This window comes from Hermetia illucens, chromosome 4, assembly GCF_905115235.1.
Source record: "Hermetia illucens chromosome 4, iHerIll2.2.curated.20191125, whole genome shotgun sequence".
In the NCBI taxonomy this organism is placed as follows: Eukaryota; Metazoa; Arthropoda; class Insecta; order Diptera; family Stratiomyidae; genus Hermetia; species Hermetia illucens.
The window spans coordinates 61,606,992-61,633,143 of NC_051852.1; the positions used below are offsets into that span (position 1 = coordinate 61,606,992).

At 42.0% G+C, this 26,152-nt stretch overlaps 1 protein-coding gene across 1 annotated transcript in view; it reads left to right on the forward strand.

Moving 5' to 3' along the window:
- Window positions 1–7,664: 7,664 nt before the first annotated feature.
- LOC119653952 (serum response factor homolog A-like) overlaps window positions 7,665–26,152 on the forward strand; it is a 48,957-nt gene continuing 30,469 nt past the window's right edge. The window contains exon 1 of the mRNA XM_038059112.1: window positions 7,665–7,991. Coding sequence (XP_037915040.1) covers window positions 7,665–7,991 — 327 coding nt within the window. The remainder of the gene's footprint in view (window positions 7,992–26,152) is intronic.

The following is a 26,152-nucleotide window of genomic DNA, read 5'->3' on the forward strand; positions in this document are numbered from 1 at the left end:
ACCAAACTTTCCAGTAGGCTGCTCCATATTTAACCCTATATCAATGCAGCAGTTTACGGCTCAGGGATGAACTTAAGGGGGGTTTCTAGTAAATTTTAAAAATAAATTAATAAACTATATTAACTTTATTTTAGTAGATATCGGTATGGATCATGATTTTTTTTCAGATTTTTCTAGAGACCAGTGTCTGGAAATCACCCTTTAATTTAAGTGACCCTTTTATGAACCCCTCACTTCCCTATTTCGCAATCGGCCTGATTGGAAAGTACTAATCGAGACCTTTGATTTGATATTCGATATGACTATATTCGGTAGAAAAAATGTGTTTGCATATCATTGAGAAATATTTTACTTTTAGGGACACACATTTTGAGTTCCCTCTTCCATATGTTTCAGGCAACATTAAAAATAAGACCAATTTCGTATGAATATATTTAGTGAAAAAAAGATTTATACCCCCCTTTCGCATATATGGGGAGCCCCCTTAATTCCAACAAAAAATGATACCACTCGTTGTATGTGAAGGGACACAGTACACATATTCTCACCAAATTTCGGCGTTTTCGAATAAAACGAGTAGGGTAGACAGGCAGAGAGACTGAAAGAGGAACAGACGAATAGACAAATATTTAATCGATTTTAATAAGATTTTGTTTCACACCAAACTGTAAAAAGGGATTATTTTTTAAAAATATATAGGTTTTCCCCACAATTTCAAATTGTGGTCATTGTGGATCCTCGATAGCAGCAATATAATTCAAAGTATTAATGCCAGTTAAGGGTTATTGCGAATTTATACTCTTATTTTAACACTGTCCGTTTTCGAAAAACAAATGCTACAAACTTGATGAATCTAAATGTTACGACAAAGAATTTCGAAATCTTGAAATCAATCTCGCTTTTAGATGCAATGACCATCAACCACGACTCAACAATAACCGCAATCCTTAAGGGCTTATAAATGCACGAAGTTATCTAAACTGTTAGTTCGCTTCAGGTCCCTGTCCATCCCCAAACAAATAATAGAATTTAAATCTGCCGAAATTCGCATTTGAATTGCATTCAGAACGATAATACTTTCTAAAACAGAATAACAACATCAGAATAATTTTCACTAGAATAACAAAAAACTACCTTTAGACTTTCAACAGGCTACATGCAGGAGAAAATTCCTGAAGAGTCTTAAATGTTCTGCATGTTTGCGCGATACGTGACTAAGTATCTTTTTCATAAGATGCAGTAAAAATTTAAGGACTATTGAATGCAAAGTCACAATCTTCTACAACTGGAGAGTCTTTCACAATTGAAGGGAGAACAAATTTAAGTGCTTTCTCCTATGAAATAAATGAGCCATATTTGTATGTAACCATATGCATACATATGTAAGTATATCTGATAAGATGAAACCAACTCGACCCAGAAATTAGAAGAAAATAATAAGGACATATTAAAAACATATGATGTTCGCAAGATAATGAAACTCTGATAATTATAGTTGTAAATCACATAAATTTATGATGGAAAAGACCCACTTAGTATTCCTATCGTATCGAATTAAGATTCACATTTGTCATGACTTCTTAACATTTTTATCTGGGATTAGAACCTATTAAGTTATCAATCTGTAATACGTCTGTAACGTACTTATAGGATAGCCTTTGGGTAATAAATTGCTTAGAATAACAGTTACTGATGTCCCTCAATTACTTTAATTTCCTTGCAATTGGATCCAGAAATACATATCGGAAAGCAGTTCTTCATGTTTTAGTCGTTCTTAAGGTTTTGTGTAAAACAAAACCTTAATAAAATCGGTTTACTGCGTGTCTGTTTGTGTGTCTGACTGTCACACACATTTTTCTCGGAGACAGTTGTAGCGATTTACACCAAATTCGGTGAAAAGTTGGGAACTGTGAACGATCACGCATAAAGTAACTAACATCATTCTACGTCGAATTTAAGGGGTCCCCTTATGTGTAAAGGGGGGTGTGAACTTTTTTTTTCAGTAAATATAGTCATGTAGGGTATCAAATTAAGTTTAGTTTTGACATGGGGGGGGGGGGGCATGCTGGGGACCGAAAGTGACTAACTACCCCACTGAAAAATCTTAAATCTTAAAAAAATCATTAAACTGCCACTACATTATATGGTGTCTAGGCTCCGAAATACCCTGGCTACCGATATCTGCTCAAATAAAGTTAATAATAGTATATTAGTATAACGTTTAATAATTGACTGCAAAATCCCCCTCAAGTGCATCGTAGTACCACGTAATTTCGCAGAGACTTAGGCAAGAACATACAGCATGATCCTGCCAGTTTGGTGAAAATCGCACTATTACTAACAAAGTTATAATAGGTTAAACTTGTCGCTTCGTTCCAAATTCTAGACTTTGAATGTCAATATCAAAAGAAATACACAAAACCGTCCATACCTGAAGCGTCCAGCTTCGGATTTCCCGACTTGTCCTGTATTTAGAATAATACAATACATTTTGTTATAGTCTGGAAAACCTGATTTTCTCGTGAGTTATCGGAGCTTATTTTTCACTTCTGAAGGAAAAAGGAAAAGGTGCTTTATAGGATTATTTATCAAAAATTAAATATTAGAGTCCATAAGACGCATCCTCAATATCTAGGGGCCGCTTTCGATAAATGCCGGGTATATTGACTGCGAGGTTCCGATTCAGAACGAGGGACACTTCAATAGTACAGTGCTACGCACCAGCGGAGACCTTCTATACAGAATTAGGTTGTCTATAAGCAACTCAATTTAGTCCCAGACAGGTTTCGTAAAGGTAACACTGTGATTGTGGTGGGTGATCTGAATACCAAGGCGGGTTTTGACAACGCTTTCCTCGGACGTGTAATAGGGAAATACGATTTTAGTGGCTGCAATGATAACAGTGACAGGTTTGGGGGTTTTGTGGGTTTCCGAAGGGTCCATTGTCCAATCACTGACAGCATTCGTGTTCGATACTGCAAACCTCCAAAAGGATAACCAGTTAATGGTTGCTTATTTTACTTACGTGTCCGCAAGTCCAGCACCGACCGCTTGCATGATCTAACTACCTTTTGAGAGGTTATTCCATACATCGCAAGGCAAATATTTTTAATAGTTCGGTTGAGAATATGGGATCGTTCTGATCCTGGTGTGAAGCCATGTTTCGTTCATTGTCACATATCAACGCATAGATTCGGGTTTTCTATGGTGGAAGAGCTACAAACGCTGCCCAGAATCGTCAACCCGATGTTGTTTTTATCGATTGTGAGCTCTCGTCATACCTACTTTGAAGAGAGCTTTTACTTACCCAAATATTAATACACGTCATTCATGTGTAAACACAAAACCTTATTCAAATCGGTTTACTGTCTGTCTGTCTGTCCCCCCCCCCTTAAGTTCACCCTAGAATCGCGAAATTGCAGCAATATAGACTACAGTATAGAGCATGATTCTACCAAATTTGGTGAAAATCGCACTATTACTAACAAAGTTATACTAGGTCAAAATTGTCGCTCCTCTGCAAATTCAAGACTATGAATGCCAATATCACTTGAAGGTGGATATTTTCACATAATATATGCATATTTTACGTGCTACATGCTAATGGGACAAATGCACACTTAAATCTCTTTATAAAAGAAATACACAAAACCTTTCATACCTGAAGCGTCTAGCTTCCGGTTTCCCGACTTGTTTATGTTCTCCTCGGTAACAGTCTCTTTGAGCCGTCAACTACGCACACTGTACTCGGTGCTCATTTTGCCTCCTTTAAACTTAGCAAGCCACTTCTCAACAGTTGATTTTCCAGGTGCAGCAATTATAGAGTTTCACATGGCTTCAGACAAATCAGCAACAAAGCAGATTTTCTCTCTGTGCCAAACGATGGAACACTGTTGGAATATAGCCATCATTTGCACCCTTTTTTCATCGGCCTCGAGGCCGTCTATGGTAACATAGCCAGGACGAAACTGTGCGCGGCCATGAGTGAATTTGGTATCTCGACAAAATTGATTGGACTCACTAGGCTGACCCTGACTAATGTGTGAGGCCAGATAAAAGCAGCAGAATCACTCTCGAAATCATTCAAGATCAACAACGGTCTACGACAAGGGGATGCCCTATTTTATGCGTTATATTATGCGTCCTCTTTGACTTAGCTCTGGAGAAAGTGATTCGCGATGCTGATGTAAATATGAGAGGCACCATCCTGCCGGGATCATCGAAGTGGATATTTTAGCCGATGAAGCAAGCCGCTTGTACGAGAAGCGGGAGTGAACCTAGGCAAGTTAAGTGAGCGAACAAGCTCATTAGCAAACAACATGGGATCAGGCGAAAAATGACCGAGGACACACAAGCTTATCCCACACATAAGTATGTGGACTACGCGAGACCACGGTGAGACGAGTTACGATTTAACTCAGTTTTTAACCTGAAACTTTGGGTACAGGGATTACTTCTGTAGATTCGGTTCCACTGAATCGGCCAGTTGTCCTACACTCGAGGATACAGAACACGTTTTGTTGAGCGGTAGAAGTTTGGTAAAGTACATGGTGCAATCGAATACAGAATGGGATACGTTACGAAACGGACCCAAAGGACACTAAAAGCAGTAAAAGCAGAGCGGAGACACAAAAGGGAATCCATTGCAATTAGCATGACGCAAACCGGTAGCAGCTCATGTAGAGTGAACAGTTAATAACTGACCAGCCCCGCGAAGCAATACCACGAGGTTCTAGTCGGTAGGAGTCCAGCATGCATGTGTTCGATTTCAGATGCGTACCCATGATGGATTTTCCTCAGCGAGAGAAAAAGACAGACGGACACACAGACATTGAATCGATTTTAGTAAGATTTTGTTTCACACAAAAAGTTGTTAATATACAATTATTAAGTTTATTTGCGCAGACATCGGAATATATAGGCGATAGATACAGACGAATTCCCTGAATTGGGTTTACTACTTTCCAGAAATGAGTCCTGCTTCACCTTAAGGGGGTCATCCCGTGTGAAGGCCGTTTTTTTTTGCCTTTTTTTGAAAAATTATTTCGAAGGACTGGATAAAGATAGAAACGTGATTTTTTCACCATATGTTTATTGATATCTCTAGTATATGTGGTAAATTGTTCAGCTTGATTTCATAGCTAATTTTTGGAATACGTGTTAATTTATGCACCCATCTCCAAAAAAAGGTGTTTTTCTGCTGCCACGCTGGAGGGCGCTGTGTTCATCTGAGGGAAAAAAACTAAACGGCATTTTAATGTGGACAATATTCCACGGTCCGCAAACTAGGATAATTGGAAAATATTAAAAGGTAAATTTTTGGTGGGCTTTTAAACTTATTTTTTTGGATTTTGGTGTTTTTTTACGGCTTTTCTTATGAATAAAAAAAAAATTACCCATCCGATTACAATTATCCTAGTTTGCGGACCGTAGAAATATGTACTAAAGAAGCCGTGAAAATTTCAAAGAATTTGGTTGGATAGATTTTGAGCTATGGTGGCAGCCGATTTTCAAGATGCTGTTTCGAGAAAAACGCATTTGAAAATTTAAATGTGATTATCAACAGTAAAATTTTAACTCACCATTAATCTGCTACACCTGGTCTATAGAGAGCACCCTCCGTTTCTTCAAAAAAGTCTTGTAAGGCCGATTGTTGCTCTCTGGTGTCAATTGTGGCTCTTTTAGCGAAGTCAGTCGGTCGTGGTTCGGACCGCCAAATTCGCGCTTCATTACGGCGGTCGGCATAAACCTGACATATGTGACCAACTTGACATCCCATTGTCTCTAGGATTTTGAGAATGCCACTGAGTCCTTCATTGAAAATAATTACAGCCAGAAAAGTGGCTATTTCTACGACCTTGGCCCCAGAATGAAGGTGTTTAGGAGCGAAAGTCCAGATCAATGCATTTAACGACTCATTGTTATTCTGGGTTTCTGCTCCTAAACATCTGTTCAAGAGATCATCTCGTGACAAATCTTCGAAGATTGGTTTGATGACTGTTTGAACTTCTTCAGTCAAAAGTGCCTTCTCGTGGTGAAAACTATCCAGTTCTCCTTTAGCTTCCGCTTTACGCCATTTGCACCAACTGTCCTCGCCTGCTGGACAATTTTGATGCTGAGGATTTTCGTCTGTAGAACATTTATGGAAGAAAGTTTCCCAAATTTCTTGCTTCATTCCTTCTATCAAATTTGCGTGTCGGCGAATAGCTAGCCCAAAAAATGTAGTGAGGTCCTTATCAGTAAGTTTTCCAGCCCCGTTATCCACCAATGCCTTTGTGATTCTTCTTTGCATTTCTAAGCCGCGTTCCCATTCTTTTCTCGACACGTCCTACGTATTCCTTTTTTACTAGTACGTATATTTTATTATTTGCGGAAATACCGGAGAAAAACCCAATATACAATATACAAAACTTGTCCCAATTGGAACATCCATGTTCATGCTTGCTAAAAGTTTCTTTGCTGATGTTGATGCGAAGTCCTTTTTCTTCTCTGATAAGTATCGATTCCCATGAAATACTCGTTTTTTAGTGCGAGCGTGACGTTGAACGTTAAAGCGATCTCCCTTCGTACGATCCATTTAAAAAAATCACTGAACACACAAACAGCACAATACTTACAACAAAATATAACTGAGTATAACTTGAACGCCTTTCACTGCTCACTCTATACTGGATTATCCTTTTTATTCCAAACAGCAGATAAGTTTAGACAATTGACTGGTTTTCCATCTTTTTTTATTTATACCTGTGTTCAAATTTATAAGGCTCAGGTAAAAAACTAACAGATAAAAGAAGATTCGATGCTCTTTCTCATCAAGTACTCTAGCCGCGGCTGCAAACTCCTTACCAGTTTAACCCTGTAATTTCTGAAGGACTCGGAATATCGGAAAATCCCTTTGCCCACATATTCTCCACTATATATAGATACAATTCATGCAAAAAAAAAAAATCGATTTCTCCAACCCGACACACGGGATGACCCCCTTAAGTGTGCACATTTTGACCGCTTATTCACGATTTTTGCAATTTAATTTGAAAAAGTACTAATTGAGACTTTTCATTCAATACTCGACAGGGGTACATTTAGTAAAAAAAAAATTACATCTCTCCTCTGCAGGTATGGGGACCCCCGTTAAAACTCCACGTAAATTAATATCGTTCACTGTATGAGTGGGATTTCCTAGTTTCCAAAGCCATCAATTCGTTTTCGTTTAAATCGACATTGCTCGTTTGGAGAAAAGCAGTTCGCTCCGAGCCATCGAAGCGAGCAGGCGTGCGACGAAGAATAATCATTTACAGTGCGAGGTGATTTCTTCAAGTCACCAGTTTTTCGGTGAAAGAAAAGGTGAAAATAAAAAAAGTGAAATATCCAGTGACAGCAAAATAATCGAAAGGAAATACCGTTTTGAAAGCGTTATACAGTGCATCTCAAAATTATTGAGACACTGTATACTACAGTGCAAATTGACAACCGTTTTATTGGTTTTATTTCAGTGAACTGACAACAACAAAGGACGGGCTTGGGGACAGAATGTCCGCCAAGAGTTCGAAGATGATTCTTCCGGACGAAATTTTGTCTGAAGTGGAGGGAACCACGGGCCCTACAACGACGATGGAGGGGAACTCGAACCTCCTCATGCGGAGCTGGAGCATGAAAAGGCCGACATGGCCCAGCAGTTGGAGTGCCAGTTGGCGTTCATCAAGGAGCTACAGCAGCAGATGGCTGAGATGAAAACAGCCAACATGGCCGCGAAGCAGCTGGTCCATCATCAGCAGGAGCAACAGCAGCAGTTAATCATACAGCAGCGGCAACAACAGCAGGAGCAGAGGAAGCAGCAGCGACAACAGCAGCAGCAGCAGCAACAACAACAGCAGAGCGAAGATGATGGCATCTGCCCAGAAGTCATCATCGAGGAGGAGGAAGGAGACCCCTTCAACTTTGTAGTGCGGAAAAAGAAGGCAGCCAATAGGAATAAGGTTAGTGCTATCACTGTAAGTGCCCCACCAACCACCCCAAAATCCTCTCCCCAAGCAGCCACCCCTAAGAAACCGAGAATTCCCCCGATAACTAGGTACCGACTAAATGTACCGCAGTTCCTACGACTAATTAAAGAGAAAGGGTTGAAAGCAACCCTGAAGAACACGAGGGCTGACAAGACCTTCATCTTCGCCGAGACGGTTGAAGACTATGCCGCGATTTTCGCTCTCATAAGAGAGAAAGGGCTTCACGCCACCACCAGCACCCCACCGACCCGAAGAACCAAGTCGCTGGTCATTCGCGGTCTCCACAGGGAGACAGATTCAGCGGACATATTGCGGGAGCTCAATGAGGATTACCCGCAATTAAAATTGAAAACCGTAGCCAACTTAGTCACGCGAGCAGACAAGCTTCTGCACAGCCAGAACCCGGCGCTCCCGATGGGGTCACAATCGGGACTATTCATAGCCACCTTCGAGCCCTCCCAAGAGCTCAGTGAAGTACTGAAAATTAAATATATACTTCACCAGAAGATTTCGCTTGAGAAAGTCAAGCCAATTGAAGAAGTGCAGTGCTACAACTGCCAGAACTTCGGCCACATTGCCCCTAACTGCTCCATTGTGCACAGGTGCGTGAAGTGCGCAAAAAAACACGTTCGCGGGGAATGCCCCACACCATCGGCGGAGGCGCCGCATTGCTGCAATTGCGGCCAGACCGGACATCCTGCCAACTACCGCGGATGCCCGGCATACAAAGATATGGTTGCCAGAAGGGAAGCTGGCAGGGCGCGAAAAAATGCAGAAACGGCGAGGACCAAGCAAACGGTGACACAGATGTCACAAAGCTTGTCCCGGCCAGGTGTATCATACGCCCAAGCAGCTAGGAATACTCTTCCTAGAGCTGCACCTCAAGCTCCACAAGGCAACAAACTGGCCTTCAAGAACTTGGTCGAAAGCCTCGCTTCCGCCCAAACGAATGAGCAGCGGCAGATTGCCGCAATCCAATTACTGATGAACTTATGGAGTTAAATATAGTCACATTTAACTCCGCGTCCCTGGGGTCACACGCCCAACGTGCCACTGCCCAAGCGTTGGTTGATACTCTGAAAGCATACATATTTTGCGTTTCGGAGACCCACCTAAACCACAGACATAATGTCAATTTCACCGGATATACCACTATTCGGCATAACAGCAACACGGGCGCTGCCCTTCTAGTCAAAAAAGACTACCATTTTGAGGAAGTCGTCATCGAGGGTTTACTAGTCTGTTCCGCTGCAGCGGCAATAGTTAAAACTATCGATAATAAACGGATTTTGGTAGTTTCCGTTTATTTCAAATACAATTCCCCAAGTGAGCAACTGGGCCATGACTTAAAAGTCTTGGGCGATCTCCAGTTAAAATCAAAATATCTTATCTTCGGTGGCGACTTTAACTCATGGCACAAATCCTGGGGCGATAAGGCAGCAAATTTAAATGGGAAAACCCTGTATAACTGGATCCACGACCCTTTCACGCCAGCCAACCTTGAGGTGGTCTCGCCGGATACGCCGACAAGACTCGCTAGTCAATCCATCATTGACTTTTTCCTGCTGTCTGATGAAACCAAGCAAAGTTTTCAGGGAACTTCTTGTAAAACCTTGCCAGGCATGTCCGACCATTTTGCAGTTGAATTCAAAATGGCCTCAACTTCACAACTGCAGAAGCGAGTTAAGGTAACCATCAGGTCATTCGCCCACACTGATTGGGACAAATTCAAGTCAGATTTAGCACCAAGGCTGAACTTGAAGAAACTCGCTACAGATCGCAATCTGTCGGACAAAGAAATCGACGAAGCAATCATTTTGGCCACGGACGCCATCAATACTGCTACACGCAGAAATACCAGGCTTATCAAAGTCGATGAGTTTGTATACAACAAACTCCCGCATGATATCATGCTACATATGAAGGTCAGATAGATTTGGCGCAGGAACCTCAAGCGCAATTTCCATAAAAATGGAAATAAAGTTAATGCTGAATACAAAGCATTGCTCTCCCGAATTAATTGCCTGAGTACAATTATCCGGGAAATAGTGGCGCAATTCCGCAATAAAGAATTAACCCGTAATCTCGCAGATATTAAACCCGGGCCAGATATGTTTCAACATATAAATAGGCTAGCGGGGAAAAATAAGTCCCGTAATTTCGTTCTTACCAGGAACAAGGAACCAATCTGCGGAGACGCCAGAAAGGCGCAAGTCCTTGCGGAATCATTAGCAGCAATAGTGTCGATGATTGAAACAACTATCGCCGACTTTGTCTCTAGGCATTCAAATAGATTAGTCACATTCTCACAAACGAACTCCTCGGTAAAACCAACGGATTCGCAACAATTCCTGAGTTTATCACAACTCACCGCCTTGACCTCAAACCTAAACGGTAAAAAATCAGCCGGACCTGACGAAATTCCTAATTACGTAATTAGGCGACTTCCCCGAGTCTCCATCAAATTTTTGCTGGCAGTATTTAATAACTGCATAAATAATGGCTATTTTCCCACCACCTGGAAAGTAGCTAAAATAATTGCGATCCGGAAAAAAAGCTTCTCTACTGAGCCTAACAACTTTAGACCCGTTTCATTATTATCCAATTTAGGCAAACTCTTTGAGAGAGCATGGACAATCGGGCTAGTCCAATATTGCAATCTCAAAGAGATTATACCGAACCATCAGTTCGGGTTCCGCAGCAAGCACGGAACTCAACATGCACTTAGCTACCTTCACGACACCGTCGTAGCAAGACTTAACGTCAATAATAAACCGACCGTAGCATGTGCATTACACTTAGAAAAGGCCTTTGACTCCGTATGGGTAAACGGACTAATCTACAAACTGATAGATCTTGAGTTCCCAATTCCGATCATTAGAATTGCACTAAGCTTCTTCGAAGATAGGTATTTCTACGTCAGCGTGGGGAATGAATTCTCCGATCTCTTGTCGGTAACATCGGGAGTACCGCAAGGATCCATTTCTGGACCCACCTTTTATAATATCTTCACGGCTGACGTCCCAACTCCTGAGACCGGCACCGAACTCATTCAATATGCCGATGATACTCTCATCTTCGCTTCAAGCCTCCACCCCAACAGGGCAGCCAAAGCGGTCGAGAGATACTTGAAAGACCTTGGCAAATATTACCTGGCATGGGGTATTAAGATTAATGAGGCCAAAACGCAATTCTGCACCTTGCGGAGGAAAGCTAGATACCTAGGTTCTAGAGGAATCCATAGAAAAGCTAAACGCTTGAAAATGAAGATCGGAAACACTATAGTGAGCAATTCCCAGACCATCAAGTACTTAGGAGTTAAACTTCACGAACTCCTTAAGTTCAAGCCACATCTTGAGCTCGCGATCGGTAAGGCACGCGGTGCATTCAGTAGGATCTACTTTCTTCTTCGAAAGAAGGTAGGACTCAGCACCAAGGCCAAACTGACTCTCTACAAGACCCTGATCAGACCCATTATCTGCTATGGAGCGCCCACGTGGATCACTTGCTCCACCCGAACCATGTCCAAATGTGAGGCATTCGAACGCCGGATATTAAGGTACTGCACTGGTCTTTCCTATAATTTGAAAACCAAGAAGGTTGGAAAAAACACCGAAGTGTATCGGCTCGCCAAGGTACAACCTCTTCGAGAATTCGTTCTCAACTTGGTGGAACGGTTCTTCGAAAGAACGGAGAATCATCCAAATCCACTAATCCGGCAACCAACAGGGTAGCACCTTCCCATTGGCCAACTCCCTAAGGCCCTGCCAAATAGTGAGCGAAACTCTTAAACCCGCCATCCTTTCCCTATATGATTCTCCCTGCCTGGTAGGGGTACATCGAGGCTAAGCACAAGACATGTAATGTGCTATTGTATATAGTAGGTTAAGTATTTATTGTTAGATTAAGTTAGATTAAGTTTAGACTTAGTTAGTTTTAAGTATTTAAGTAAGTAAGCGATGCCTTCTGGCGCTTTTAGTGCAAGCGCAGTCTTTAAATAATTCAGTTCAGTACAAAAGAAATGTGAAGATTTATTAAAATTAATGCAATTAAAGTAATAAATTACACAGAAGGTCGGGTAGGCCAAACAATTGTAATAGCCACCCATTGAAATAAAGTTAAGTTAGTTAAGCTTAATATTTAAGCTAGAATTAACCAATTATGTATTAGCGTAAGTCACTATCATGAATAAAAAACTTAAACTTAAACTTGGAGAAAAGTGCTTGTGACAGATAGACAGTAAGGAAATTTTAATTTATTTTCCAAAAACCTCAAAAACCTTCTGATCTGAACGGTTTTATGTTTTGCGTATATGATTAGCTTTGTACATAGCTAGAAATTCAAAATATTCCTCCAAGTACTTGGAAATTCCAAAATAGGTTTTCTCTAGATACACCACTGGAACAAGATCTGTTTTAAGTTTTTATGGGTCATATTTTGAGCCCTCACTCCCATATCAAACATCGTTTCGAAAAGTACTAACTCAGCCCTTTCATTTGATAGCTCAAATGGCCATATTCTGTGAAAAAGAAATTAGCACTACCTTTCGCATGTATTAAAAGCCCCCCCCCCCCTGAAATTCCACACAAAATGACGCTACTTGCTATATATAGATCGATTCATAGACCACACGTTCTCATCAAATTTTGTGACAATCTATCTAGCCGATTCCGAATAAATCGGGTGTGACAGACATACATACGAACAGACAGACATCGAATCGATGCTAAGACCTTAAAAAGGGCTTACATAATAACAGCAAAGGGAAAGAGAGATGAGAAGTAATCTCTTCATGCACGGGAATTAAATATTCCACTCGGATGTCAATTATTCTCCTTAGTCATGACGTCAACATGTTATTTGCATGGCTTCGGATGTGGTGAAGTCGCGCGAAATTGCTAAGTTTGAACTGCTATAACTTTGACACTAATGAAATGAATGAAATGAAATTTTTCATGCGTATGCGAGATATTATCTCCTAGGATAAACCTAAAGGAGGTTTTTCTGTCAATTTCTAAAAGTTGGTAATATAACATTAGTAAGTTTATATGATCAGATATTGGAATGGGACATACTATATTTTGAGGCCTGGATGCCATACAAGCGCACCATCCCCTTTTTAAGGTTTTGTGTAAACACAAAACTTTATTAAAATCAGTTTACTATCTGTTTGTCTGTCCGTCTGTTTGTCTGTCTATCTGTCTGTCTGTCACACGCATTTTTCTCGGAGACGGTTACAGCGATTGACACCAAATTTGGTAGAAAGGTGGGAACTGTGATCGTTCACGTATACAGCGAGTTACATCCTTTTACGACGAATTTAAAGGGGGTCCCCATACATGTAAAAGGGGAGTGTAAATTTTCATTTCATCAAATATAGTCATGTGGGTTATTAAATTAAAGGTCTCGATTAGTACTTTTCGAAGCCGGTCTTAGTTTTGACATTTGTTGGAAAGGTGGGGAGTGCGGTTGGTTGAAAGTGATTATTCCTTCATAGGGTATAATATAGAGCATGATCCTACCAAGTTGCGCACTATTAGTAACAAAGATATAATACGTCAAAGTTGTCGCTTCTTTGCAAATTCAAGACTATGAATGGCAATATCATCCAAAAGTGGATATTCTCACATACTATATGCATATATTACGTGCCATGTACTAAGAAATACACAGTTTCCGGTTTCCCGATTTGTTTTAAAATTGTTCGGTTGGGTAGTTTCCGAAAATGAGTCCTGCCTCACTTTAAGTGCGCGAATTTTACAATTCACCACAAAACTAATATCAGATTCGGAAAATACTAATCGAAACCATTCATTTGATGATGATGAAAAAGAAATTGTACATCCCCACTTTCCATACGAATATATGGAGAGCCCCCGTTAAACGACTCGTAAATTTATGTCAGTCATTGTATGCATGGAATTTTATAGTTCCCATATGTCCACCAAAATTCAGTCGGATCGGATGTACCGTTTTGTAGAAAAGTGAGTGTAGCCGCACCTGCCGTGGCTCCCAACTTCAACGAGTTGTCATCCAAATCTGAGGACACTATTTTGATGGTTTCTTTCACACAATACGGATGTTCGCTACTCTTCTTTCTTACAACAGGATCCGTGTTACGGAATCGGACTGCGAGATCCCTTAGCAACTACTCTCTGACGTGAGTCTTTTATACCATTTTAAGGATCAAGTATTTTGGCTCAACAATAAACTAAGGAACTCACTTTGAGCACGTTTTTTTCAATAAAGGTCAAATGGAAAAATTATTTTGAGCAGGTTTTTTCTGTTCAGAAAATGGCAGTAATGAAAGTGTTTTTTTTCAAACATTGAAATAACACATCTAATTTTAAATAAGATGTACTAACGAGAAGTATCTTTAAAAACTTAGAGCACGTTTTTTTCCGCTACCGAATATACTGCTGTGGACATATCAGTACCACAATAAAGTGCACAGGATAAGATAAAACATGGGCAGGAATATTCTTATCTTCTCGCATACATATATAGTTAAAAAAGCCCACATACCATCTTCCCGCCCAACCGGACCGAGGGGCGACCAACCTAAGGATGGGCTGAAGGCAACATCCAAAGGCCCGCATCACAGTGATGATGCGTTTTAACGCAAAGCGTGTGCGACCATGCGAAAATATATTACTACATCCCGATTGTCGCAAACACTTCAGCCAATGACGCGGTGGTTCTACAATACAGAGACATGGATCTTATATCGAAGACAGTGCGGATCAAGACGGAAACCCATTAGGTCAGATTGTTACCGGACAGGACTCTTCGGACCATAGCACAGGTTGCAAGGATAACTGCTTTTTGCATCTCCATGTATAGTCCAGCCCTAAGATCGAGCGTTTTCAGCGTACGTAAGTTCTGCAGGACTAATCCCGTCGCTGAAATTACCATTGGGACTACTTCGATCTATTGTAGTCTCCAAGTCTGCTTCATATCGTCTGCCAAGGGGCCGTAATTTTGGATCTTTTCGTGCTGTTTTTCTACAGTGTTCCGGTCCAACGGTACGGCTACATCGATTATAAAGCATGCTCGTTCTTCCTTCAGAAGCAGAACTAGATCGGGTCTGTTATGATTAACACTGTGGTCGGTGGCAATAGTGTGATCCCACAGTAGTTTGACCCGATCATTTTCCAAGATTCTCTGCGGAGTATACTTATAGTAAGGATGGCAGGTTGCTACTAAGTTATACTTCGACGCAAGGTTTTGATGGAGAATCTTGCAGACGGAGTTATGACGATTGGTGTACTCGGTACTGCTCAACATCCTGCACGCAGATGTTTTGTGCTGGATGGTCTCCTCTTCAGAGTTGCATAACCTACAACTGGAGTTGGTGATTGAGGAGTCGTGAAGAACGCACCGTTTATAATTTTTTGTTGGCAGCGAAGCATCCTGACTTGAAGTTAGGAATGCTTCGGTCTCATAGAAAAGTACACCATTTGTCAACCATTTGTTGGAGGCTTCGATGTCAATGCCTGACAACAACAAATTTTTGATATGACCTCCACGAATGGGTTTCTCTTTCTACATGTCGATCTTCTGTTGGACTGAAGTAACATTCGACATGGGATCCCATTCGCTGCTTCTCAAGTTCAAAGGAGATAATTTATTATCTGCCATGACGGTTGCCTGATGTATTTGGCTAGAGGATTGTTTCTCATAGAAAAACTCACGAAGAAAATGCACTTGATTGTAGTGCAACGTTTTTAAATCAAGTACCCCCCTTCCTCCCTGATGACGTGGGGTAGTGATCCTCACTTTTTCGGCAGCTCTATTGTGCATGTTGTTGTTTGCAAGCACTACCCTTACCCGTCTATTGACAGATTCTAAATTAGTATTACTCAACTGTATCACACCGAAAGTGCATAGAAGGACGGGAATGGGGAAGGTGTTGATTGCCATGATTTTATTTTTCCCGTACAGCTCAGTTTTAAGGACAAGATCCAGAAGCTGTTCAAATTCCCCCAGGAACTTAGATTTCATAATTGCCACAGCAGGTGTTGTTGCTTGCGATATTCCGAGGTATTTGTAGACGTCGTCCGAATCCATACCCTCAATTCCGATGTTATTTTGGCTATATCCTTCGTTGTCGGTGTGTTTTCCCCGAACAATTGTTTTTATGCGGCATTTTTCCAAACCCAACTGCAAGCCGATATCCCTGCTGAACTGGATGGTGATGTCCAGCAAGGAGCGAAGTTGGTTCTCGTCTTTGGCATACAATTTGATGTCGTCAATGTACATTAAATGGCTTAATGTACATTTCGACAATATGCCATGCTTGACTTGGAACCCGTATTTGCTTTCATGCAAAAGATGGGATAGTGGATTCAAAGCCAAACAAAATCACGGAAAACGCCACGCCTGATTGGTATGTCTCCTGATGTTTGTGAGGATACCGATAGCTTCGTGCTCCAATTCTTCATTACTGTTCTCAGAAGAAGAACGACATTCGGGTTGATTTTATACAAGCGTAACACTTGTAGTAACCACGAATGTGATATGGAGTCAAAGGCTGATTTATAATCGATGTAGGCTGTCGAGATATTTCGTATCTGATGAACAGCCTGCTTTACAGCTACCGTATCGATTATAAGCTGTTCTTTTGTAGCCGCAGGAGCCTTTTGCGCATCCTTTTTGTTCCTCACCTATCAATTTATGAACATCAAGATGTTTTGAGATGTTCGCGCGCAGAACTGAAGTGAAGACCTTGTAGATGGTAGGAAGACAAGTAATTGGTCGACATTTTGAAGGACAAGAGGCACCCTGTTCCTTGGGGATGAGGAAAGTTATCCCCTTGGTGAAAAATGGTGGAACTAAATCAGGATCGGCAATAATCTGATTAAATTGATTTGCTAATATCCAGAAGTTGTGAATCTTGTCAACTCCTGGCGTCTTCCAGTTACCTGCCTTGTCAAGGACTGTTTCTACCTCGACTTCAGTTACGTTAGGCATGGTCATTTCGAGGAGGGCCTCGCATGAACGCATAAGGTGTGGGCGCCACGCTGCTTCTAAATTGCAACGGCTGGATTCGCTCCAAGCACTACTCCAGAAGTCTTCTGCCTGATCCAGATCGAGGTTACTTTCCCTATCAGTCAAAATTCTGTCAACGGCAGCAATGATGTTAGTAATTACCGAAGTAAACTTCAGTTTTGGGATCTTTGGTCCAGCATCTAGGAGAATCTCAGCATACTCTGTGAATGCGACCTGGAATGCGGTCAAAGCCTCATTATAAATTGGGTCGATATCCCCAGTTACTAAGCCTCTCCTGACTATTGGATTCATGGAGTGCCTTACAGCTGGAGTACTTGTGTTACTCCTTTGACTAGTCCGGTAATTTGATGACTCCAGCCCGAGCTCAAGTGAAACCTCTTGGAAGATTCGTTGCCTAGTTGGTAAGGCAACTCGATTATTTTTCATTATCACCTGGTATTGATTCACAACGTTCTGCTCCAGAACATGACTTAGCTCCGGGAAGCGGGTTATGAACGCGGCATGTAGTCCTGATAGATTCCGTTCCAAATCCGTGACACAGTAATAGGTGCGGACGATAAGTTCGTTGAGTTGGTTCGTCCTAACCATACGACGCCTAGGTCTCCCGTTTGTTGTTGATTTGTTAAGGAGGTTTACTCCCCGTGAAAGGGAAGAATCGGTAAGGGAGGACGAACACAAAGGGAAACGTTCTGCTTGTCCGCGGCTACTTATTTACAAGATTAACTTGCGATATTTGTAGCTGACCCGGCGGGTCATGTCATTATCCACAATCTATGACACGCGCCTGGTCGCATGCAGCTCTGCGTTTGCAACTCAGGTGAGGATAAACTTTGGGCGCCAGGATGTATATATATATATATATATATATATATGTGTGGAGTTGCCAAATCTCCCATCAGACGCGTCCCTTCGTGCGGATAAGGAAATGCTCGGCGAATGTGTCATGTGCATGCACATGCACGCATCCGGAGATGAGCGTGTATGGGTATGGTTACACGGAGGCCGGGTAGTTGGGAAGTAAACGCCCACCCGTGGATAAAAATTACCTATGGGAAGGATACCCAGAAATAAAACCAAACATGGAGGAACAGAAGGAGAATGAAGTTACGGTGCAGGGCTTCGGAAACCCAGTTCCGACGGTTTTTGGGAGTGTGTAAGCGGGCTCCCGGCCGTCGATATCCAACGACCGCAGTGCCTCAGTTGTGGCAAACTTGGCTACTGTGGCATCTAATGCTACAAGAGATAATGGTGGAGTGGAAATTGGCTTCACACAGCATCCTTTTAGGAGGAGTTCGAAGCTTGAGGGATCACCACCGATGACAATGGTTCTCTTTGGTAGTCGAGATTCGTCGCGGGACTCTGAAAGAAACATGAATAGTCCCTTGATCGACATCATTCGTTGTGGTGCAAGGCGCGAAAGTAAACGGGAACGTACCGGAATGACGTTCGATACACTCGGGGCACGAATAAATGAACTGTGCGAGTTCATCAAGGAGGGGCGCAATATCCATCCGAATATTCGAGCCTTGATAAGAGGCATTAAAAGCGTCAGGTGGCAAGGTCACAAGGGAAACACAGGTGACGCCTTCCCAAAATAAGGCAGGCGGGAAAACGGGGAAACGGACTTGAGACGATACCAGAGAGCCTCTAGGACCGCAGCAAATCCCGAGGGAGAAAAAAGCCTCTTTACCAGAGAAAACGGAGCCGGCGAGAGTACCCGCGAAAGTCGGTAATCTCACGATTGCAGCCACAACACCCACAAAAGTGGAAGAAACCAACGCTCGGAGGCCCGGGCAATGGGTTAAGGTGAGCGAGAAAAAAGGACAAAAAGAAGCTCCGCCCAGAAATAACCACGGCAGTGCGACTTGGGTGGTGGATGTGTCTGGCAACGCCTCAATCTGGGCGAGCGAAGACAGACCATTCAGGAAGTTCACTGCAGCGGGTTGCATCAAATCCATTAATGGAAATCCTGCGATACATAAACTAATCCGGGATATTCGGTTGGATGGGGGAATCGAGTACAATGGACCACTAAGGTCTGAGTGCTCAGAGGCTTTGCCTCTCCCTGACTTCAAACACACACACAAGCGCCACCGCTATTCCAATTTATTTTCTCCTTCTATCTAAGCCATTAATTTATCATACGAATAATGAAGTTTCAATTATAGGACTATTTCTTATTTAAATACTTCCCCATAATTTTGCTTTCAATAACCAAGAGCGCTTCGAAAATACAAATGCGACTACTGCATGTTTACCATCCTTTTGCGAGTACAGTTAAGTATTCCACGACGCAAAGATTATTGCCCATCACGACCAAATCCTCATAAGCGTACATATATTTGTACATATGTATATTGACGCAACAAACTCATTATTTTTGCCTCTGCCGGGATTCAGTTAAATAGATGCATTCCTTGAATCCTTACCAACGGCGATGGCGAAAATTTCCCTTAGAGAATGAAGCAGAAAACCAAACAAATATTTTCCAAATTTCACATATAAACGTACACATAAATGAATGCCGATTTTCTCAAGAGGAATGTTAAGTACATACATAGGATATTTTAAGAGCAAATAAGTGAGCCAAATGAATCTGGAACATCAAGAACGAGTAGCTTTCTCTGAAGTAAAAATAATTAAATATTTTGAAAGTTGCGCTAATATTAACTAAATATTTCGAAGTTTGTCATTTGTCGAACTTACCAACGTTCAGCAGGGGAACCTACTGTTTTTGCGAGGCCTCTTCTCTATCGGGGCTGCTTTTTATCAGAGAGCGTCCTCGGCACAATTCTGTTTGCCTCATTTCATTTTTGATCTGTATTTAATGGCGTTGCAATTGATATTTGGGAGTAAGAAACTAAATCTTAACATTCTAGGTCCGAACATTTTCAATCGAACCATCATCATTATAGAGGCAACGTTACCGTCCATCCTCACGTAGGGGGCCAACACTTCTTCGGAAGACTCTTCTCTCGAAAGCGGCTAAGGTTTTGCCATTTTTAAGGTTTTGTTTGTAAAACAAAACCTTATTAAAATCAGTTCAATGTCTGTCTGTCTGTCTGTCTGTCTGTCTGTCTGTCACAGGCATTTTTTTCAGAAACGACTATACCGATTGACACGAAATTTGGTGAGAAGGTGGGAACTGCGGACCCTCAGACATGCAGTGAGTAATATCCTCCTACGTTGAGATATAGGGGAGGTCCCCATACATGTAAAAGGGGGGTGTAAATTTTTTTTCACCAAATATAGTCATGTGGGATATCAAATGAAAGGTCTCGATTAGTACATTTCGAAGCCGGTCTTAGTTTTGAGATTTGTTAAAAAGGCGGGGAGTGGGAGGGGTCCAAAATGATGATTTCTTTAATGGAGCCATTCTCAGAAACTACCCAACCAAAAAATCTGAAAAAAATCATGAAACTGCCTTTATATGGTGTCCAGGTCTCAAAATACTCTCCATATCAATATCTGTTCAAATTAAGTTAATAATAGTATATTACTATATTTTTGGGAAAATTGAGTAAACCCCCCTTAAGTTTATCTCAGAGTTATAAAAGTTGGTAGTAGTATCAAATATAATATGAAGCATATTATCTCCAAGTTTGATCAAAATCATGCTATTAGTAACAAAGTTACAGTAGCTCAAAGTTGCCTTACCGTGTAAATTTACAACCCGAAGTACTAAATCTGATATGCTAAATGCATATTCTTAACGGGCTACGTACAAATGGGATAGTTCTACACTCAAATATACTTATACAAGAAACAAACAAACCCTTTCATGCCTGGAGGGCCCAGTTTCCGGTTCCCAGCTCTCCAAGGAATATATGAGGACTGGTACAATCATTGTCTAGTATAGTAAAAGCAGTTATGGGCAGATGTTTCGAGTGGAGCACTTCTTCTTAAAATAGGCTCTGTTGACTACTTCCTTTTTAAAGTTCTGGATAAAACAAAATCTTATTAAAATCGATTTAATGTTTGTCTATCCGTCTATATGTTTGTCTGTCTGAATGTCCGTCTGTGTATCGCACGCATTTTTCCGAGAAACTGATTGACACCAAATTTGGTGGGAACGTAGAAACTATGAACACTGATGCATATAGTGAGTTACATGGTTCTACGTAGAATTTCAAGGAGTGTGTCCATATATGCTAAAGATGAATTTATTTTTTTTTGCCAATAAATATAGTCATGTGTGGTACCAAATGAAACGATTGGTACTTTTTTTAAAAGGGGACTAAAAGTGGTCATTTATTTCACGGATACATTCTCACAACCTACCCAACTCCGAAATTTCCTCCGTGCCGATATCTGTTTAAATAAAGTTAAGAATAATAATTTTTAGTAATTGACTCTAAAGACCCGCATAGGCTCATCCCAGAAACATGAAATTTTGCCGTAATATAGGCTATAAAGTACGATCCTACTAAATTTCGTGGAAGTCAATCTATTGCAAAAGAAGCTATAATAAGTCAAAGTTGTCGGTTCAGCGCAAATTTTAAGACTGAATGTAAATTTCCAGCTTAAGAAAATATTCTGACTTATATATATATATATATATATATATATATATATATGCCTGGCGTACCAGGTTTATCCTCACCTGAGTTGCAAACGCAGAGCTGCATGCGACCAGGCGCGTGTCATGGGTTGCGGATAATGACATGACCCACCGGGTCAGCTACGAATATCGCAAGTTAATCTTGTAAATAAGTAGCCGCGGACAAGCAGAACGTTTCCCTTTGTGTTCGTCCTCCCTTACCGATTCTTCCCGTTCAGGGGGAGTAAACCTCCTTAACAAATCCGTAATCCGGGGTGAAGGGATCGACGCGCCTATCGGATGAATTGCAGTGACGTTACACTGTATTTCAGCGGCTCCCCTCCAAATACCTTCCCTACCTTTGGAGGTAACCATGGGGCATTGCAACATTGGGGCTCTGTTGCAGGGCTGACTGGTTCCCCATTACTCGTGGGAATAAAATTGGGGACTTTGGTTTAAATTCTTTAAATGGGACCCCAGGGACACGAAGACAGTACCCAACACGGTTAAGGGTCGTTCAACAACATCAGAGCGGCTCTTCGCCCTTGGATGTTTTGGCGGTTATGCCGTCAACCACCAGGGACGGGAGACCTAGGCGTCGTATGGTTTGGACGAACCAACTCAACGAATTTATCGTCCGCGCCTATTACCGTGTCACGGATTTGGAACGAGGTACAGACATCGATTACATGACGCGTTCATAACCCGATTTCCGGAGCTAAGTCATGTTCCGGAACAGAACGTCGTCAACCAGTACCGAGTGATCGTGAATAACAACCGAGTTGCCTTACCAACTAGGCAACAAATCTTCCAAGAGGTTTCACTTGAGCTCGGGCTGGAGTCATCAAATTACCGGACTAGTCAAAGGAGTAACACAAGTACTCCACCTGTAAGGCACTCCATGAATCCAGTAGTCAGGAGAAGCTTAGTAACTGGGGATGTCGACCCAATTTATAATGAGGCTTTGACCGCATTCCAGGTCGCATTCACAGAGTATGCTGAGATTCTCCCAGACGCTAGGCCAAGGATCCCAAAACTGAAGTTTACTTCGGCAACTACTAACATCATTGCTGCCGTTGACAGAATTTTGGCTGATCGTTTGGCTAGCGAGATTACTGCTACAGAGGTTCACAGCCTGATCTACGTTGCAGCTGCCACGGTTATTCGTCTCCATAACCAACATCTTAGAGCGAATAACAGAGGTATGCGCAGAAGGACTTTACCGTTCTGGGTGTTTCGACTCAACAAAAGAGTCGAAAAATTGAGAAAGGAGATTGGTCGTGTGACGCAAGCACTCCTTGGAAATCCATCACCAAGAGTGCACAGATGCGTTGCGAACATCATTGGAAACTACCATCTGTCCAATGATATGCCAATCGAAGAAATCCTCGAGGTGCTGAAGCAGAAACTTGCGGTATGCTCCAATCGCATCCGTAGGTATCAGAAAAGCTTTCAGCGAAGGACAGACAACACCTTGTTCTTCCAGAACCAACGAGGATTCTACAAAAATCTCATCAACTCAGGTAGGGAAAGTAACCTCAATCTGGATCAGGCAGAAGACTTCTGGAGAAGTGTTTGGAGCGAATCCAGTCGTTGCAATTTAGAAGCAGCGTGGCTCCCACACCTTATGCGTTCATGCGAGGCCCTCCCCGAAATGACCATGCCTGACGTAACTGAAGTCGACGTTAAAGCAGTCCTTGACAAGGCAGGTAACTGGAAGGCGCCAGGAGTTGACAAAATTCACAACTTCTGGCTGAAGCGGTTCAAGAGCACTCACAGGATATTGGCAAATCAATTTAATCAGATGATTGCCGATCCTGATTTAGTTCCACCATTTTTCACCAAGGGGATAACTTTCCTCATCCCCAAGGAACAGGGTGTCTCTTGCCCTTCAAAATGTCGACCAATTACTTGTCTTCCTACCATCTACAAGGTCTTCACTTCAGTTCTGTGCGCGAACATCTCAAAACATCTTGATGTTCATAAATTGATAGCTGAGGAGCAAAAAGGATGCGCAAAAGGCTCCCGAGGCTGCAAAGAACAGCTTATAATCGATACGGTAGCTGTAAAGCAGGCTGTCCACCAAAAACGAAACATCTCGACAGCCTACATCGATTATAAATCAGCCTTTGACTCCATATCACATTCGTGGTTACTACAAGTGTTACGCTTGTATAAAATCAACCCGAATGTTGTTCTTCTTCTGAGAACAGTAATGAAGAATTGGAGCACGAAGCTATCGGTATCTTCGCAAACATCAGGAGAGATACCAATCAGGCGTGGCATTTTCCAAGGCGACTCTCTAAGCCCACTGTGGTTTTGTTTGGCTTTGAATCCGCTATCCCATCTTTTGCATGAAAGCAAATACGGGTTCCAAGTCAAGCATGGCATATTGTCGAAATGTACATTAAGCCATTTAATGTACATTGACGACATCAAATTGTATGCCAAAGACGAGAACCAACTTCGCTCCTTGCTGGACATCACCATCCAGTTCAGCAGGGATATCGGCATGCAGTTTGGTTTGGAGAAATGTCGCATAAAAACAATTGTTCGGGGAAAACACACCGACAACGAAGGATACAGCCAAAATAACATCCGAATTGAGGGCATGGATTCGGACGACGTCTACAAATACCTCGGCATATTGCAAGCAACAACACCTGCTGTAGCAATAATTAAATCTAAGTTGCTGGGGGAATTTGAGCGGCGTCTGGATCTTGTCCTTAAAACTGAGCTGTACGGGAAAAATAAAATCATGGCAATCAACACCTTTGCCATTCCCGTCCTTCTATACACTTTCGGTGTGATACAGTGGAGTAATACTGATTTAGAATCTGTCAATAGACGGGTAAGGGTAGTTCTTGCAAACAACAACATGCACAATAGAGCTGCCGAAAAATTGAGGATCACTATCCTACGTCATCAGGGAGGAAGGGGGGTACTTGATTTAAAAACGTTGCACTACAATCAAGTGCATTCTCTTCGTGAGTTTTTCTATGAGAAACAATCCTCTAGCCAAATACATCAGGCTACCGTCATGGCAGATAATAAATTATCTCCTTTGAACTTGAGAAGCAGAGAATGGGATCCCATGTCGAATGTTACTTCAGTCCAACAGAAGATCGACATGTGGAAAGAGAAACCCATTCACGGAGGTCATATAAAAAATTTGTTGTTGTCAGGCATTGACATCGAAGCCTCCAACAAATGGTTGACAAATGGTGTACTTTTCTATGAGACCGAAGCATTCCTAACTTCAATTCAGGATGCTTCGCTCCCAACAAAAAATTATAAACGGTACATTCTTCACGACTCCTCAATCACCAACTCCAGTTGTAGGTTATGCAACTGTGAAGAGGAGACCATCCAGCACATAACATCTGCGTGCAGGATGTTGAGCGGTACCGAGTACACCAATCGTCATAACTCCGTCTGCAAGATTCTCCATCAAAACCTTGCGTTGAAGTATAACTTAGTGGCAACCTACCATCCTTACTATAAGTATACTCCGCAGAGAATCTTGGAAAATGATCGGGTCAAACTACTGTGGGATCACACTATTGCCACCGACCACAGTGTAAATCATAACAGACCCGATCTAGTTCTGCTTCTGAAGGAAGAACGAGCGTGCTTTATAATCGATGTAGCCGTACCGTTGGACCGGAACACTGTTGAAAAACAGCACGAAAAAATCCGGAACTACGGCCCCTTGGCAGACGATATGAAGCAGACTTGGAGACTACAAAAGATCCAAGTAGTCCCAGTAATAATTTCAGCGACGGGATTAGTCCCGCAGAACTTACATAAAGCGCTGAAAACGCTCGATCTTAGGGCTGGACTATACATGGAGATGCAAAAAGCAGTTATCCTTGCAACCTGTGCTATAGTCCGAAGAGTCCTGTCCGGTAACAATCTGACCTAATGGGTTTCAGTCTTGATCCGCACTGTCTTCAATATAAGATCCATGTCTCTGTAGTGTAGGACCTCCGCGTCATTGGCTGAAGTGTTTGCGACAATCGGGATGTAGCAATACATTTTCGCATGGTCGCACACACTTTGCGTTAAAACGCATCATCGCTGTGATGCGGGCCTTTGGATGTTGCCTTCAGCCCATCCTTAGGTTGGTCGCCCCTCGGTCCGGTTGGGCGGGAAGAGGGTCCGTGGGCTTTTTGATATATATATGTATATGGACTCAAATATTTTTATATAAGAATATACCTGAAGCGTCCAGCTTCCGGTTTCCCGATTTGCCTCTGTGTGATGGCTTCTCTCCACCCGACGGAGTTTTTAATAGGTCTCTGCGAGTATGCGTGTTCTTTGAGAATGCAGCATTGCCCCGAATGCAACATTCTTCCGTTCTGTTGCTATCTTACCTTCATCGTCAACCCAATCGTTCTGGCTTTCTTCAGGTGGTTGTGAAGATCATACATCGATGCTTCAAGTCCAGCACCTCTTTTAAGTGCGGTTAATGTAGTGTCAATTTCCCCTTATAAGTGTTACGGAAGGCTTTATTCATGATTTTCAGAAGGAATTCGAGACGGTATTGTAATTCGACGACGACCAACGAAATAGTGGTCCCAGTTTATATTGCCCC